This window comes from Canis aureus, chromosome 22 (assembly GCF_053574225.1).
Source record: "Canis aureus isolate CA01 chromosome 22, VMU_Caureus_v.1.0, whole genome shotgun sequence".
NCBI lineage: Eukaryota > Metazoa > Chordata > Mammalia > Carnivora > Canidae > Canis > Canis aureus.
In genome coordinates, this window is record NC_135632.1 from 24,094,798 (window position 1) to 24,111,676 (window position 16,879).

General features: G+C 34.7%; 1 protein-coding gene across 4 annotated transcripts in view; it reads left to right on the forward strand.

Annotated features, from left to right (window-relative positions):
• The window catches only part of MRPL3 (mitochondrial ribosomal protein L3), a 39,809-nt gene extending 25,643 nt beyond the window's left edge, over positions 1-14,166 (forward strand). The window contains exons 7-11 of one of the 4 annotated variants that reach the window (XM_077865187.1): positions 2,974-3,082; positions 7,797-7,874; positions 9,515-9,592; positions 11,008-11,050; positions 13,704-14,166. In XM_077865187.1, coding sequence (XP_077721313.1) covers positions 2,974-3,082; positions 7,797-7,874; positions 9,515-9,592; positions 11,008-11,050; positions 13,704-13,717 — 322 coding nt within the window. In that variant the 3' untranslated portion in view covers positions 13,718-14,166. The remainder of the gene's footprint in view (positions 1-2,973; positions 3,083-7,796; positions 7,875-9,514; positions 9,593-11,007; positions 11,051-13,703) is intronic. The other 3 variants (XM_077865188.1, XM_077865185.1, XM_077865186.1) reach the window with 3 other exon arrangements.
• Positions 14,167-16,879: the final 2,713 nt, after the last annotated feature.

Genomic DNA, 16,879 nt, shown 5'->3' on the forward strand with positions numbered 1-16,879 from the left:
TCGTGCAGTCAAGGGGACTCCTGCAAAATGGGGAAATACATGATGAGTTTGTATTAAAACCTATATGTTTGCTGGTATACATTTGTGCTTTTGATGCAGTATAGTAAGGGAATGAAATTCACAAGCAGTAATCTCGAAAGATTTCTAGAATTCAGTTGGTAACATTAAATTATGCATTTTCTTCCGTAAGATACCTATGACTGTGATACCGTTAAACCTCCTCCCACCCTTAATACCATCTTCTTAAACTTTATAAAAAGCATACCCATTACATAACATTTGGAAACCAAAGAACGAAATAAAAGAAAATAATTAGGTATCTCCCGAAGACACAACTATAGCCAGTAACAAAATAACACGGACTTTTCTAGGTTGGATTAAATAATAATCCCCTGCCCTTCATAAGCTTAAAGTACACTAAGGGAATAATGGACTGAGAAACAAGAGCAGTAGAGTCTCCTAAATTTAAATAGAATCTCTGAGTTTTTAAATGAATTGTTGGTTTTGTATCAAGTATAAATGCTCTAAATAAAATATATTTTTATGTTTTCCTAATTTTCTGTTTTGTCTCACTAAATGTGGAACTTCTCACATTGTGTCCTTTATGACTTGAATTTTCCTTTATTTGATTTTTTTCCTGCTAACTAAAATCAGCAACAGAAAAGGGGTAAGGGAGATAAAGTATGTGTATTATGTGCTGTGTATCATTTTTAGTAAAATAAAGGTTTTCTTTTATGTGACCTGTGAAAACCTTATATTTAAAATGTGCCTGGCTATGCTAAGTATAGATCAGTTCACTTCTTAGCTTTTGTTTTTGTTCTCATGTTGGGTGACAATGGAGAGGAACAGTAGAATAGATACCTGAACCACCCGTAGATCAACAGGTGCACTCTCTATTCTCCATAATCTGAATTAAGCCAATAATTTGTCATGTCATTTGCATTTATCCTTTTGTTTAAAGGTTATTTATTGAAGAGGTTCCCGTTGTACACAATATAACAACATGGTGCATTCTAGAGCTAGATTGAAAAACAGTCTGTAATTAGCTGACAGATAATTAGCACTTTCAGGATACCACTTTTATCTTATAAGCATTTACTCTTAAAATGAGCTAAATTATCTTCTGTAATTTACCTGGCATTTGTTTTATTGGTGCACACATTAGCGCTTTCTTTTTAAATAAGTGATGAATCAATTTTAGGACTCAGAAGGTGCTAGTACACTTTCTACTAAGAATGGCCAGTGTTAGAATGTGGTATTTTTAAGACATGTTCAGTTTAGATTAGTGTTGCCAGTCCCCTCTCTTTTTATCTTTAAAAGTTATTTGCCAGACAATATCCATAGACTCAAATAACTTTGTAGTTATTTCTTATTTTTAAATTGCCATGCTTTTTATTTTTCAAATGTGTTCTAAAATTCAGCGTTAACTAGAAATATTTAAGTTTTTGAAGCAAAATTTCAGTAAAATATTTGATTATCATAGTTTCTGTTCTTAGATGTTAATCTCCTTGCAAAATTTATAGTGGGTTTTTCATTTAATATATGTTAAATTACTGTTTTAGCTCTTTGACCAGGAATACGCATTATTTTGAGTTTTTGAGTCAAAGCATAATTATGTGCATACCATAAGTGACGTGTTCAGTTGATTAATGTGAAGAAAATGGTGTATGTTACATTTAAATTACTCATATACAAGTAACTTTTGGTGTGTGACTTGATAATTCTGCTGTTAGGTTCTAAATGTAGTTCATACTGTTTTTATCTTAAGGTGTTACCTTAAGAGTATAAAAATATGTCCAGTACAGTTGTGCAATTCATTCTAGCCCTTTTATTGTATCTTTGTACTGATATATTTGACAGAGATAAACTTTATTAATGCTCGAACCTTAGTATTTTCCATTTTCTACCTGTACACAGAATGTTTCTCCAGTTAGTGGAATTTGAAAATAGAGTGGTTTCATTTAAATTTGAAATACTAGATTTTAAAAAATTTGCTAATCTCTGATTCCATTTTTCTGTGAGCTTCCTATTCAAACCTTGAGACTAAAATGTTTCTGATGTCTTATAAAACTTGTCCAGCATTATGGCATTATTATTGTTTTATTTATTGTTATATTATCTATTGCCACCTAACACATTACTCCAAAACATAACAGCTTAAAACAATAAACATTTATTACCTCACAGTGTCCACGGTCAGGAATCCCAGTACAACTCAACCGAGTGCTTGTAGCTATCGCAGGACTGCCGTCAGGCCATCAGTCAAGGCTCCAGTCATCTCAGTTCAACTAGGGGAGTACTGCCTCCAAGCTCACTAACGTGGTCTTTGGCAAGCTTCAGGACCACAGCTGTTGGCTGGAGACATCTTTGCCATATGACATTCCTATAGAGTGCCATGTTCCACTCAATAGGAATGGCCATTGACTTCCTTCAGAGCCTCAAAGGAAGAGTGTGCCAAGCTGGAAGCCATAGGTTTTTTTATAACCTAATGTCAGAAGTGACATCTTATCATTTTGCCATAGTTTATTCCTTAGGCATGAGTTCCTAGGTCCACCCGGACTCCAGGGGAGGTAATGGCACAAGGGCATGAATACCAGGAGATGGGGATCTTAATGATTGCCTGCCCCATAGCTTATAAGTACTTGGGAATTTCTAAAAATTCACCACTTTTACGGTGTTGTTTCACAGGATTAGGATGATAAAACTTCCTGCTCAGATAGAACTTGCTTTGCTTAACTTGCTCTTGTCTTACTATCTTGAATTAATCATTTTATATGGCATGAGGCTCCAGGAAGGGGTGCAGACTAGGACATAGATAAAGGAATGTTCATTTGCAATTTTTCTTGCATAGCTTTTCCTAGGTATTTAGGTAAGTAGCGTTGTTAAAACTCTAACGTACTATTAAGAAAATGCACAATTGGGAATATTCTGTGTTCTGTTTATTATGTAAATTCTAATGTTTATCTTGTTCAGTATTGGTAAAGGTTTTCAAGGTGTCATGAAAAGATGGGGATTTAAAGGCCAGCCTGCTACTCATGGTCAAACAAAAACCCACAGGAGACCTGGAGCTATTTCGACTGGTGTAAGTATAACTTAGTGGTTCCCTTTTTAATACTAAATATTCAGCTTCTACATATAGATTGCTTTAGTCTGTCGTTGGGGTCAGGTCACATAATTTTAATCTGACTGCAGGTAGATCACACTACTTATCACATTTTTATGGGTCCTGGCCTCACTTACTTTCCAGAGCCAGACTTGAGTCATTTAGTAATAACCCCTATACTGTAAGTTTAGGAGTTATTCTCAGTATTTTCCTCCCTACTTTCTCATTTCCATCTTTGTCTCCCTCAGCTGCAAGAAATTGGGGATTAGAATGCCCTTCCATCTGCCCACCAGTTCCTTTACAGGTTCATTTTTGCCTTAACACAGACAGTTGGGAAAGATTGTCAAGGACAGTACCATGGTGCAAGGGAAAAGTAGTTAGAGAAGAAATGGGGAAACAATAAGAGCATTGAAAATGGAGAAGGACTTTTGTATTCTGAAATAATTTTCTGTAAGTTGTAGGATTGAGTGGATAAGTAAATATATTGATAATGGGAGCAAGTTTCTCACTACTAGAAAAGGATATTCAGGTATGAAAAGGAGGGATATTAGAATAAACCCTGTAGTGTTGAATTCAGATTGCAGGTGTCAGTATACGTTTATTATATGCATGTATTTAAAGACAGAGAAATAGATATAGATATGTGTGTATATATTTATTCCTTAGCTCTCTCTGCTGAAAGAACCTAAAAGCAAAGATAATCTATAGCAGCAAGCCACACCTAGAGCCTACCTAGATCTTGGTTTCTAAATATCATTGACCCACTGAAAGGAACTTTGGGCCCTTTGGAAAAGTGGAGAATTTCATCCATGGGGCAGGAAGAGTACAAGATGAACCCGAAATAGCTAGTTCAAGAAAGCAAGGAATGTAATTTACAGCATGGTGACTATAGTTAATAATGCTATAGTACATATTTGAATGTTGCTAAGAGAATAGATCTTAAAAGTTCTCATCACAAGGCAAAAAGTTTTTTGTAAATACATATGGTAATGAATGTTAACTAGAGTTATTGTGACCATTTCACAGTATATACAAATATCAAATCATTACTTTGTACACCCTAATAAAATGCTACATGTCAATCAGACCTCAATAAAAAAAAGATTCCTTTAGAAATTAAAATAAGGAAGAAAGAAAGTGCTTTAAAAATGATAGCACATGAAAAGGACATAGCAGCTAGTTAAAATGAGCTCCCACTTGTAAAACTTGGAACAATTTGATTTGAAAAATGTAAAAAAATGACAATTCATGGAATAAAATTAGAATTGATGATCTCACTCAGATACAGATGGATAAAGCGAATGTTTAGTTTAACAATGGGAGAAAGGGGACTACTCTTTGCAGTATAATCTTAACTAATAAATGTAGAAGGAATGATGGAGTTAGAATTTCACTATTGACAACCATCAAAGGAATAACTGATTGAGCCAAGAATTCAGTGGATCCTGAAACAAGTGGTGAAAACTGGATGAAGACAAGTTACATACAGAGTCCCAAAACAACTCCTGGATTAATTATAAAGGTAAAGATAATACCTGTAGAGTGGGTTAACCTAGTGAACACAAAAAGAACAGAAAAGAACACATCATCACTTCTGTGGTGATTCCTGCTAAAAATGCATCGCCTGAATCCGATTGTGGGAAAGCATTAGACCCAAAGTGAGTGATAATCTACAAAATAATTGGCTACAAAATAATTGGCTTCAAAAATGACAAGATTGTGAAGGACAAAGGCCGAGGAGTTGCTCCAGATTTGAGGAAACAAAAGAGGCATGACAGCTAATTATAGTGTAGAATTCTGAAGTGGATCCTGGATTTGGTGGCGGGGGTGGGATTATTGGCGCAAAATTTAGAATGTGAACTACAGATTAGATAGGAAATTTTTTGAGTTTCATAATTGTACTGTGGTAATATAAGAGAATATTCTTGTTCTTAAGAAGTACACTGAAATACTTGCAGGTAAAGGAGCATCATGCCTACCATCAAATTTTAGATAGTACAGAAGAACATGTGCATATATAGAGATAGAGTGAATGGTAGAACAAATGGGATAACGTGAACACCTGGTGAATTTGGGTCAAGAGTATGAGAGTTTTTTGTATTATTTTTATAACTTTTTTTTACAAATGTGAAATTACACAGTTATAAATTATATGAAAATAAGTTGTTATAAAAATTAGGTAGATCATAGACACAAATTTAAGAGCTAACTATAAAAGTCTCTTAAGAAAACGTAGGAGTAACTCTTCATGACCTTAAGTGAAGCCTTAAATAGGACACCAAAAATACAAGTAACAAAGAAAATACAGAAAACTTAGACTTCATCAAAATTTAAACTATTGCAAACAATACAGTCAAGGAAATGAAAAGACAGCTCACAGAATGGAAGAAAATATTTGCAAATCATAAATCTGCTAAAGTTGGTAATCTAGAATATGAAAAGATAACCCACATTGGGGCGCCTAGGTAGTTCAGTTGGTTAAGTGTCTGACTCTTGATTTTGGCTCAGGTCATGATCTCAGGGTTCTGAGATTGAGCTCTATGTTGGCTTCCATGCTCAGCATGGAGTCTGCTTGAGATTTTCTCTCTCTCAAAAATAAATAAATCTTAAAAAATAAAAAGATAATCCAATTCAATCCAAAGAACTTAAATATTTTTCCATAGAAGATATATAAATGGCCAGTTACCATATGAATAAATGCTTAACACCTTTAGCCATTCGGGAAACGCAGATCAAAACCACAATAAGGTAGCACTTCACACACACTGAGATGACTATAATTTAAAAGATAGATGGATAATAACAAATGTTAGCAGGGATGTGGAAAAATTGGAACCCTCATACGTTGTTTATGGGAATGTGGAAATGATTAACAGCTGCCTTGCGAAAGTTTGTCAGTTGCCAGAAATGTTAAGTGTAAAGTCACCATGGGACCCAGCAATTCACTCCTAAGTGTATGCCCAGAAGAAATGAAAACATGAACAAAACACTTGTGCATGCACAGCAGCATTATTTATAAGAGCCAAAACATAGAAATGACCCAAATGTTCATGAATTGGCTGATTAGATAATTAAAATGTGGCAAATTAATGCAATATTATTTAGCAATAAAGTAGAATGAGGTACTGATACATGCAACATGGACAAACCTTGAAAACATGCTAAGTGGCAGAAGTCAGTCACAGACTACATATTGTATGATTTCCGTTTACATGAAATGTCCATCCTCGGCAAATCTGTGAAGATGTTAAGTAGATTAGTGGTTGCATAGAGCTGGGGGAGCTGGATTTGGAATTTCTGTTTTAGATGGAAAGATACGTTCTAAGATTGTGGTCATACACAAATCCTTGTATATGCTAAGATCTTTAAATTGTATACTTTAAAAAGAATAAGATATGTATGTGAATTATACCTCAATAAAACTCTCTTAAAAATTAGGCATATAAGGATGCCTGGATGGCTCAGCAGGTGAGCAGGTGATCATGCCTTCAGCTCAGGGCATGATCCCGCTCTGGGGATTGAGGTGATCATGCCTTCAGCTCAGGTGATCATGCCTTCAGCTCAGGGCATGATCCTGCTCTGGGGATCAAGTCCCGCATCAGGCTCCCTGCGAGGAGCCTACTTCTCCCTTTTATTTATGTCTCTGCCTCTCTCTGTGTCTCTCATGAATAAATAAATAAAATCTTTTTTTAAAAAATTAGGCATATAGAAGAACCTGTTGTTATAACTCCAGTTTATGGTCATGAAATGCACCGTTCTGTGTTTGTAAATACTGTCATTAAGTATTAGTCAATACTTTTATAATCCTAAGAGGGTGTACTTTAAATGAGAATATAAATTTAATTGGGGTGGGCAGAGTCCTTTTTTAGTAATGTAATGTTAAGCCAGGTGTGCCTATCACAGACTATGTTAGTAGAATAAATTAGAGTGATATTTAGTCTATGACATGCAGAATTGTCTTTTAATCTGACTTGGTTACCAACTCTAATGCTATGGTGAGCTACTTCCACTGGGAGTTTTGCCTGTTAATGTCAGAGTAGTGATACAGAAGTGTTTGTGTTCCAGGAATTCATATGTCATGAGAAGCTTTCCCATTTTAGATGTAATTCAAATATGCTTCTTTAGATGTAGTATTATCCATTATCAAAGCCAAAATCAGAGAAACTATGAGAAGCTGTTTGATTTATGTGAATCAGAGACAACCAGGGCTGGACAAACAAACCCAGTATTCTAGTAACTAACTCTGTCCTTTAATCATTCTGGAGAAGGAAAGTAACAGCAGCAGGAATTTAGATGGAGTCCATTAAGTGAATTAATACAGAAGATTCATGAAAACAGACCAGGCAGTCAAGTTTGTTCTTTGAGTGGTGATACTACGATGTGTGTTTATGTCCTAAAATTTTTCTTTTCTACTTCTCAACCAGTATTAGTGCAGTTGCTACTCTGTTGTTACTGAGTTTTTCTCCTACATCTGTTTTGTAGTCTGTATTTACTTTGTTGCTCTGATCTAATTTAGAAGGGAGATCCTCTGGGATAATTGTATCTAAATCCATATGTAGTTCCTTGGGCCAGAGCAGAATGAGGAAAAAGTAAAACATTTTAATAACTCCTATCTCACGTTGTATTTTGCTTTGATCAGTGCTATTGGAAATTGAGAGTACTTAAAAGTGCTGATTTTGGTTTTCTTATGTAGGATGTTGCTAGAGTCTGGCCTGGAACTAAAATGCCTGGACAAATGGGAAACAAAGATAGGACAGAGTATGGACTGAAAGTAAGTTTCTGAAGTGGCTCTTTTTTAGGAATAGTCAAATTAATACTTGAATGTGAAGGAACCAGAGGATGTACTGCATTTGTGTCTGCAGAGAATCGTTCCAGTACCTGAAATGTATGTGTGTGTGTTGTAGCCATAACGATGGTAGTGTGTTCATTTTAACGCCCAAGCTATGGAATGTGTAGTCATTGAAAAGAAAAAGGCACCTACCTACTGTTTGATCTGGAAGATTTCCACAAGAAGAGGGTGCATGAAAAAAGTTCTAGAGCATGATGTATAATACTCTCCTTTTATAAAAGAATGAACAAAAGCTCCCTGCTTATATGTGCCATTATATAAGCACAGAGAAAAGTGGAATTACATGCCAGAGTATTTTGGATTATATGTGGAATGTGTGGGTGGATAGAAGTGAATGTGGAGGAGAAAAGAGGGGACCATCAAAACAGGAGGGAAAAGATAGTACTAAAGAAGGGACTATGGTGTGTATCCATCATTATAAAATAATTACATATATTTTAAGGGGGGGAGGAGTTAAATTCAGTCCTCACTAATGTGAGGAATTTGACAAATAACATTTGTATATGGATATGTTTATGTTTCAAAGTATAGAAAGTACAAAGAAGAAAATAGCTCCTCTCAATAATAAACACTTAGCATTTTGGTGCATGTTCTTCCAGCCTCTATTCTAGATACATTTTATTTTAAATTTTGACCAGCAGAGCTTTTTAAATTTTATGTAATTAAATCTAAGATTTTTTTTCCCTTCTATTACTTTTACGTCTATGGGAGATCACCCAGTCTTATCTGTTTGTGTGTATTTTCTTCACATGTGTATTTGCACATGCATATGTATGAGATATTTCAATTTCTGTAGTATTTAACATTTAGCTATGAGAGTCAGACTTGATTTTCACCCCACATGATTTGTTCTTTCACTACCATTTCTTGACCATTCTCCCCCATTTGTATAAGCTTTTTCCTTCACATAAAAGGCCACCCACATGAGGGCCGTCTGCTCAGCACACTTATTTTGAAAATCAGACCCAGAGAGGTTGTGGCTTCTTCAGTTTCTAGTTGGAGCAAGCTAGTATTAAATAAAAATAAAATAAAATTGAATTTCCACTTTTTAATGGTGCCAACAGAGTCCATTGAGACATCCAAGCAGTCTTGGTTATTCTACACTCACATTTATATTTAAAGTGAGAGTTTGTGGGGTGCCTTGGTGGCACAGTCAGTTAAGCATCTGACTCTTGGTTTCAGCTCAAGTCATCATGTCAGGGTTGTGGGATCGAGCCCCAAGTCCATCCAGCTCTGTGCTAAACGGGGAGTCTGCTTGAGAGCCTCTCTTGCTCTTCCTCTGCCCCTCCCATTCATGCTCTCTCTCTCTAAAATAAATAAATCTTTAAAAATGAGAGTATGCCAGCACTTCCATAAGACATACCTGTTATAATCTTATATTATAAGCCATCCACACGATATGAATTTTTCCTACTATTCTCATTCAGCATTTTGAAGGTTAATATGATGATTACTTCATAGGCTACTTATAGCCCCAGCTTTTAGTAACATACTGTTTGTTTTAATTCAAGTTTATTCTCAAGTTTTTAACCCTTAAAATTTGATTTCATTTCTTACTTTAGGTATGGAGAATAAACACAAAAAACAATATAATCTATGTAAATGGCTCTGTACCAGGACATAGAAATTGCTTAGTAAAGGTATGTATGTAAACTGTCTTTATTTTCCATTGTTTGGATACATGAATGTGTGCCATAAATTCTTTTTTCACCCATAAATGTGGCTTGAAAATAAGTGGCTGTTTTTCTATATTCTCTGCTAAATTAAATTTTTTTTTCCATTTTTCAGTAGCACCTGACTGAAAAAATTGTACAAAATAGCCAAAACCGATGTTTATAAAATCACGAACCTACAAAAAGGATAGGATCAATAAATAGAGGCTCTTTCGAAATACAAAAAGGATAATGGGATAACTATTGCCAAAATATCAATATTTTTCCAAAAAAGAACTTTTAATTTTTTTAAAAATAGTTTGACACAGGCACTAGAAATACATGAAATGGAAATTCAGTGAGAGAATCAACAAGGTAGGTGATAAAGGGGCCCTGGCCGTCTCAGTTGGAAGGGCACATGACTCTTGATTTGGGGGTCATGAGTTCAAGCTCCACATTGGGTATAGAGATTACTAAAAAATTAAATTTTTTAAAAAGGTGGTAGAAGGTAGACATTTTAAGGAGGGATTCCTTATTGTTGTTAGCATTGCTCTGATTATACTTTTTAGTGTCTTTCTTAAAAGTATACATGTTCATTTTAATGTTCAAAAACAAGTAAAAGAAGGAAACAAATGTATAGGATAAATATGAAAAAAACCTCTTACACTCTCACAGTCTTACTTCTATCAAATAAAATAGAAAATAAATATTCTTCCTGGGATTGAGGCCAACATAATTCAACATGAGAAATCACTTTTGAATTTTGAGTCTTCCGTTCTGAAAATAAATTTATAGTAGAAGTGATACTAGCTGTTCCCAGAAATGTATTCTTTATTAATTTTCCAACAGTAACAACAAAAATAGGTTGAAATTTAAATCTCAGATTTTTCAGATTGGGTCTTTATTCTTTTCATTTCTTAAAATAGGTTCCATTACTAGCATAAAGTATATACTTACTTTAATCTTACAGTAATTAAAATTCCCTTTCTGCAGTTAACTTTTTGACTGGATTATTCTCATTTTTCTTAAAAAATACATCTTATTAATTTTTGCAGGTTTTTTGTTTTTTTTCTTTGTTGTTTTTTTTACTTCGCATATTTTTAGATTTAAATAGGTTCCTAGTCTCCAAGTGGCCTAGTCATATACACAATGACGGGTTGCTGAGGCTGGCAGGTTATCATTCTACTTCGTAAAACATTTTGGCTTTTGAATAATTAAATGTATCCCTCCACATTCCAGGTTTAATACATGTTTACTAATACTACAACCTAATAAAAGAGAAAAGAGGGAAATGTTTATTTTCCATAATAAAATTATATCGTATAGCAGATTAACTTTTAAATTTTGACAAAATATTATCAAATCTCCCTTTTCTCCCCATTTTACTGCATATACAATTCTAGACTGGCTTTCCAGCTGAACCTTACTGCTGCTATGACTTCTCAGGTACACCTCAGCATTTTCTTGGATGCTATTATAGATGAACAGGTCAACTGTCTTGAAAAACTGTACGTACAGTGATATTCTCACTGGTTGTTATAAACATTTTAGAGTCAACAACATTTGGTACTCTTCCACCTACTTCAACAAAAAACTGCCTCCCAAAACTCGACTCTCTGAAAGTATCATGGCTTACCATTACTGAAGACATTGAGAAGGTATACCAAAGGCAGTTCCAAAAGAAGAGTCCCAAGTATATTTCAAGAAACTAGCATCAAAGAATATCTAGTCCACTTTGAATTTTTGAATTATTAACACACTAATGAATGTATTTGCAAGAAACATATTTTGATTTAAAAAACTCATCTTGAAAAAAAAATCTCTAAAATATAATGTGTCCAAATAAGTGTCTTTTGTAACCTTACACAAATGTCTATCCCAAACATTAAGGAATGGGTCTGGGGAGTGTTTTGTGGGCTTGTGTTTTAAACGTCAGAAGTGTGGTACACTTTTTGAAAATATTCACTCTACTTTTTCTATTCTTCCAGCTGATTCCATAGCAAGTGAAAGAGCCCCCTTGCCCATGGGGATTGAGGCCCAAATAGATGGCCTCTTTAACATTCTCTCATCCCATAAGAGCTTTTGTGCACACGCACATGCACACACACGCACTCTGCAGGTTACAGATCTACCAATAACTTTTTTTTGTTCTCCAGTTAGTAAAGATAGTCTTAGGGATGACCAGCCTGTTTAATCACTCTAAGTGTTTATGTCGTTGTTTGGATTCACTAAATGTATTAAGAGAGCCTAAAGAAAGAACCTGTTTACAGCATTGTGTAGTGTATGGTTTATTATTTATGTGTGCTCATTCCTATATCCTAATTTATAATCTAAGTTTATTCTAGATTTCCTAGTTTGTGTGTGTGTGTGTGTGTGTCCCACCCCTCACCTTTCCTCAAAGGACTTGAACTGGTTTGCCAGTACAGAAATATAAAAAGAATGAGCTGGATATTAAAGGAGTTTTGGTGAAGGGAGGGAAATAATGAAGCCAAAGGTTAGATTAAGTGCACAGAAATACATACTATGGAGTCTCACACATTTGTTAAGGATGAGATGCAAGTTCTTGGCCCTCAGCTTTAGAGCCACCAAATGTCATCATTTATGTTTCAAATCAATGAATATATAGTACTATAGCATTTACAGTTAGAATATGTAAGCAGTGCTTTTGTCTGGAATGTTCCTTGGGGATGATAGATCTATCAAAATGTAAAAGCAACTGAGAATTTGCTAATTAGATCACTTATGACCAAATTTTCACATTTATCAAATTAGCACAAAATTTTGCTGTTGTTGGTTTTGTTATTTATTTGCTTGGATTTTATCTTGAGTTCTAAGTTCTGAGACAGTTTAATTTGGTAAGAAAATGACTTTCTTAAGCTACAGTTCAACCCAAGATTAGTGAATTGGAAAAAAAAAATTAAACGAGTTTATTTCTTCTCAGCAACTTACTGAAAAATTTCTTGGTACAATTTTAATGGGAGAGATTAAAATAGATGTTTTTCTGTACTTAGCTATTCCTAGCAGCTGTGTACTTATTTAAACCAAATTATTCGTTTCTTATTGCCAAAATGATTATGCGTTATTTTACTCTGTGTGTATAATTACATGTAATTTTTTTTATTTCTCCCTGAATGAAAGCCGTAGAATGAGTCAGAAGCTTTGAGGAATCCAATAATGTTTTCCAAAAATAAAGCCCAACATTTTAGATCATATCAATATCTGAACTATTCCTTGGTTTATGAATTCACAGATATAATTAGCATATTTTAGAATATAAAGAATTAATAGAGCTTGTGGATTGATTGTTACTGTTTTTGCTAAATATCATCTTGTCCTTAATTTCTCAATGATAGTGGTACTTGTTAAATGTAAGTTTATTTCTTTAATAAAACTTGATGTTGGGCAGCCCTGGTGGCTCAGCAGTTTAGCGCCGCCTTCAGCCCAGGATCGAGTCCCACGTCAGGCTCCCTGCATGGAGCCTGCTTCTCCCTCTGCCTGTGTCTCTCCCTCTATCTCTCTCTCTGTGTCTCTCATGAATAAATAAATAAAAACTTTTTAAAAATAAATAAAATTTAAAAATAAATAAAATTTGATTTTTTGGTTATATGCCCTTTTCATTTAAGACTAACAAAAATACTAGGTGTTATTTTTTTAAACTGCAACTCAAAAAAAAATCTATAGTAGAGAATAAAATAATAAAAATACATAATGAGTAGATAATAAAATCAATAATTAGGTACTAATAGCTTTAGGTACATAGTTTGGATACAATTGATAACTAGTAATTGTAAAATACAATTTATCCTTTTGGGCCATTCTAGAGATTTATAAGTTATGGATAAGATATAAATTAATAACCAGAGTAATTTTATTATGAGTAGATGATTAACTTGAGGAAGGCTGTATTTCTGTCACTGAATTAATTAAATTTATTAGAATAAAAAGAATACATTGAATTCCTTTTACCTCATATAACAATTGTGTTATTCGCATTAGAAACTGTGGGAATAGATATTCTTTAATTATTAATAATTAAAGCAGACTTTAAGCAACTTAATTGGTAATATTGATTAATAAGACCTTTGTCTCCTCCCTCCAGATCAGAGATTCTAATCTGCCTGCATATAAGGACTTCTGTAAAAATCTACCATTCCCTACATACTTTCCTGATGGAGATGAAGAAGAACTACCAGAAGATTTGTATGATGAAAATGTGTGTCAACCCAGCGCACCTTCTATTACATTTACCTAACCTCATTGGACATGGCAAACTTTAATTTATTTTATGAGCTTTTGAGAGCCAGAACAATAATATAACCAGGAAATATATTTTCTTAATCACAATACCATACTTATCCCCTTTGTCAAGGGCATACATACATCATTCATCCTCTAAACTAAATTATGTTAAAAAAAAAAATTACCACATTAACCAGATCAGTTATGCCAAATTTAAATGGACTGGCAGTTTGCATATGAGCAAAATCTTTGTAATTGTGAGCTTCATTCTTTTTTTACCAAGTTATCTTAAGATGCTTATAAATTAAACTTCTTTTATTAAAGATTTGTCTGTCTTTGTGAAGGGGTGGTTGTGGAACAGTGGCAAACCATTCGGGAATTATGGTGTAACCTATTCAGAAAAAGAAGTCATTTTCTAAAATTCATTGTTATCATTCTTGCAGTTTTTAGAGCTCTAAAACAGAGAAATGAAGTAAGATTTTTATTTAAATTACAGAAGTATGTTTGTCATAGTTAAAGGCCTGACAAAGGAAAAACAACAAAATTATAAACTTTGGATCCTGTTTATATTTCTGTTGGGAAGAATATTTTTAGTTTGATCACTCAACTATAGATAGGTTTAATCGTTTTTCCTTGATACCTTCTTAGAAGGATTGAAATGGCCTGGGATTGTACAGCCAACAAACTTGAGAATCATCTATTTCTGAAATGTGTATGGCCCCTGGCTTTTCCTTCAGTGTATGAAATTAAATGTGCTTACGAATGGCTACTTAGATCATATAATCAAGCTTAACAATGAAGGTATAAGCAGGCCTCCTTGAATTACTAGATTTCCTCTGGACCAGATTCCTGAGGACCCACAGAATCCAACTTAACTACAGGTGTTTTCTGAGACTTGATTTATATGGTCACCCAAGAGACCTATTAATCATACTGTTAGATCTCCATATAATTTCCTGATAGCTAATGGATTTGTTTTTGAAAATCCAACAGTACTTTTTTTTTTTTGCTTATTTCTTTCGTTTTAAACCCAAATGTAGTCACATCTTTTTTAAGGTTTTTATTTATTCTTCACCTAATTCCATTAAGATTTGTTGCAAATGACAGGAAATCCATACAGTAAAAAGTAAACGAAGAGGAAAACACAAAGAATAATATAAACCAGAATAGGTGGGAAGGGGTGCCTGGGTGGCTCAATTGAGTGTCAGACTTTTGGTTTTGGCTCAGATCATGATCTCAGGGTCATGCCATCAAGCCCTGCATTGGGCTCTGCATTCAGCGTGGTGTCTGCTTGTCCCTCTCCCTCTGCCCACCACCCCCCTTCACTTGCTCATGGGTGCTCTCTCTCTCTCTCTCTCTCTCTCTCTAAAATAAACCTTTAAAAAAAAATTAGTGGGAAGCTGGGAAAGGACAGTGACAATACAATATAGACAAGCAGAATATGACATACAGTTATACTCAGTTTGAGCTGTGTGGGTACCAAAGTAGAACATTGGTCTTTTATATATTTTAATCATGAGTTACTCAAGAGGAAATGTTTTAAACTGAAGTAAGTCTTGGTAACTGTACCATTTTTTTTTTAATTAACAGAAATAACTTCTCAAACTAGAAATTCCTGGACTTATTAAAAGATTATCTCGAACATATTCAGGGATAAGATATTAAACACAGTCCTATCAGAGATCAAACAAGGATACCCTTTACTACTGCTGTTCAACAATGTTCTTGGAGGTCCTTGTCAGTACAGTTACTAAGACAAGAAAAAGTAAAGATATAAATAGTAGGAAGTGAGAATATTATTTGTAAGAAATACCTACCTAGAAAATTAAAGACAACCAACTGACAAAGCATCAGAACCAATGAAGACAGTTCAGAAAGGTGACTAAAAACAAGATTTATAAACATCAATATTTAACTGAGAAATTTTGTTGTGTTTTTGTGGTGTGTTTGTGGGGTGTGTTTGTGGGAGGATGGATATCATTCACAGTAGCAGTTACCTAGGGGGTAAAAGGCCTAACAAACACTGGGGTCTTACGGAAACGATAAAACTTTGTTGAAGGATATAAAAGAAATAGTGGAGAAGAATTTTAATGAACTTAGAGATGTTTGAAATTTGCTAATAAACTAATAATAAATTAAGTTGTTACCTTGTAAGACAAATGAACAATTATTGGTGGGAGAACATAAAATCTTATTTCTGTATAAAGTGCAGTGGTAGAAAGGAATCCTAGCACCTGAAGTTAAGGAGATGACCGGAGACCAAGGAGCTGTTTAGCAGTCATTTGCCTGGGGCATGCAATGTTTTGAAGAAGGCAGGGAGCCCTCTCCACGAGAGGGCCAACCCTAGAACCATCACCATTTGTCTATAGAGTCTTCCAAGTGGCCACTGGCTCTGCATTTGAATTTTAAGGAGAAAATTTCTGATCACCTTTTAGGATAATGAGTGTGAACCCCATCTTCTAGAGTCAGGAAGCAAAGCATCCCACTTCCTCTCATTCATTCACCTACTCCCCATTGCCAGGGTCTTGTACCAGTACCTACCTATTGAGGAAGATCATTCCTGCAAACTTATTTCAGTAGCCCAGAAGAGTTGTGTTCTACGGACCCAGGTCGAAAAGGAGGAAGCCTCAACAGTTATGGAATACATAAGCCAGAGTCAGCCTGATCCAGCAGGACAGGTAATTTGCTAAGAACCTTGGGTCATTCTTTGGCTACAGTGCCTGTCATCAAAGGCTCAGCTTGAGGAAAATAGAACTCAGCCTACCAAAGATAAGGAGTGCACAGTGTGGACACTGGCCGCTCACCTCACTGTTTGGAGTCCAGGCTAAAGGGGCCCTCTCCTGAGCAGTACTGGCCACTGAATGGATATGGACACAATTTCCTTCTCAGCAGTGGGGCCCGCTCCAGTCCTGATTTGGGCTGGAACTTGATTTACTACTTTAGCTTTGTTTTGAATTGGGAACCTTTTTATTACTAAACTTCATTCAAATTAGACCTTTGTTCCAGCCTTTTAGTTGGTACTATTAGTTACAAAAT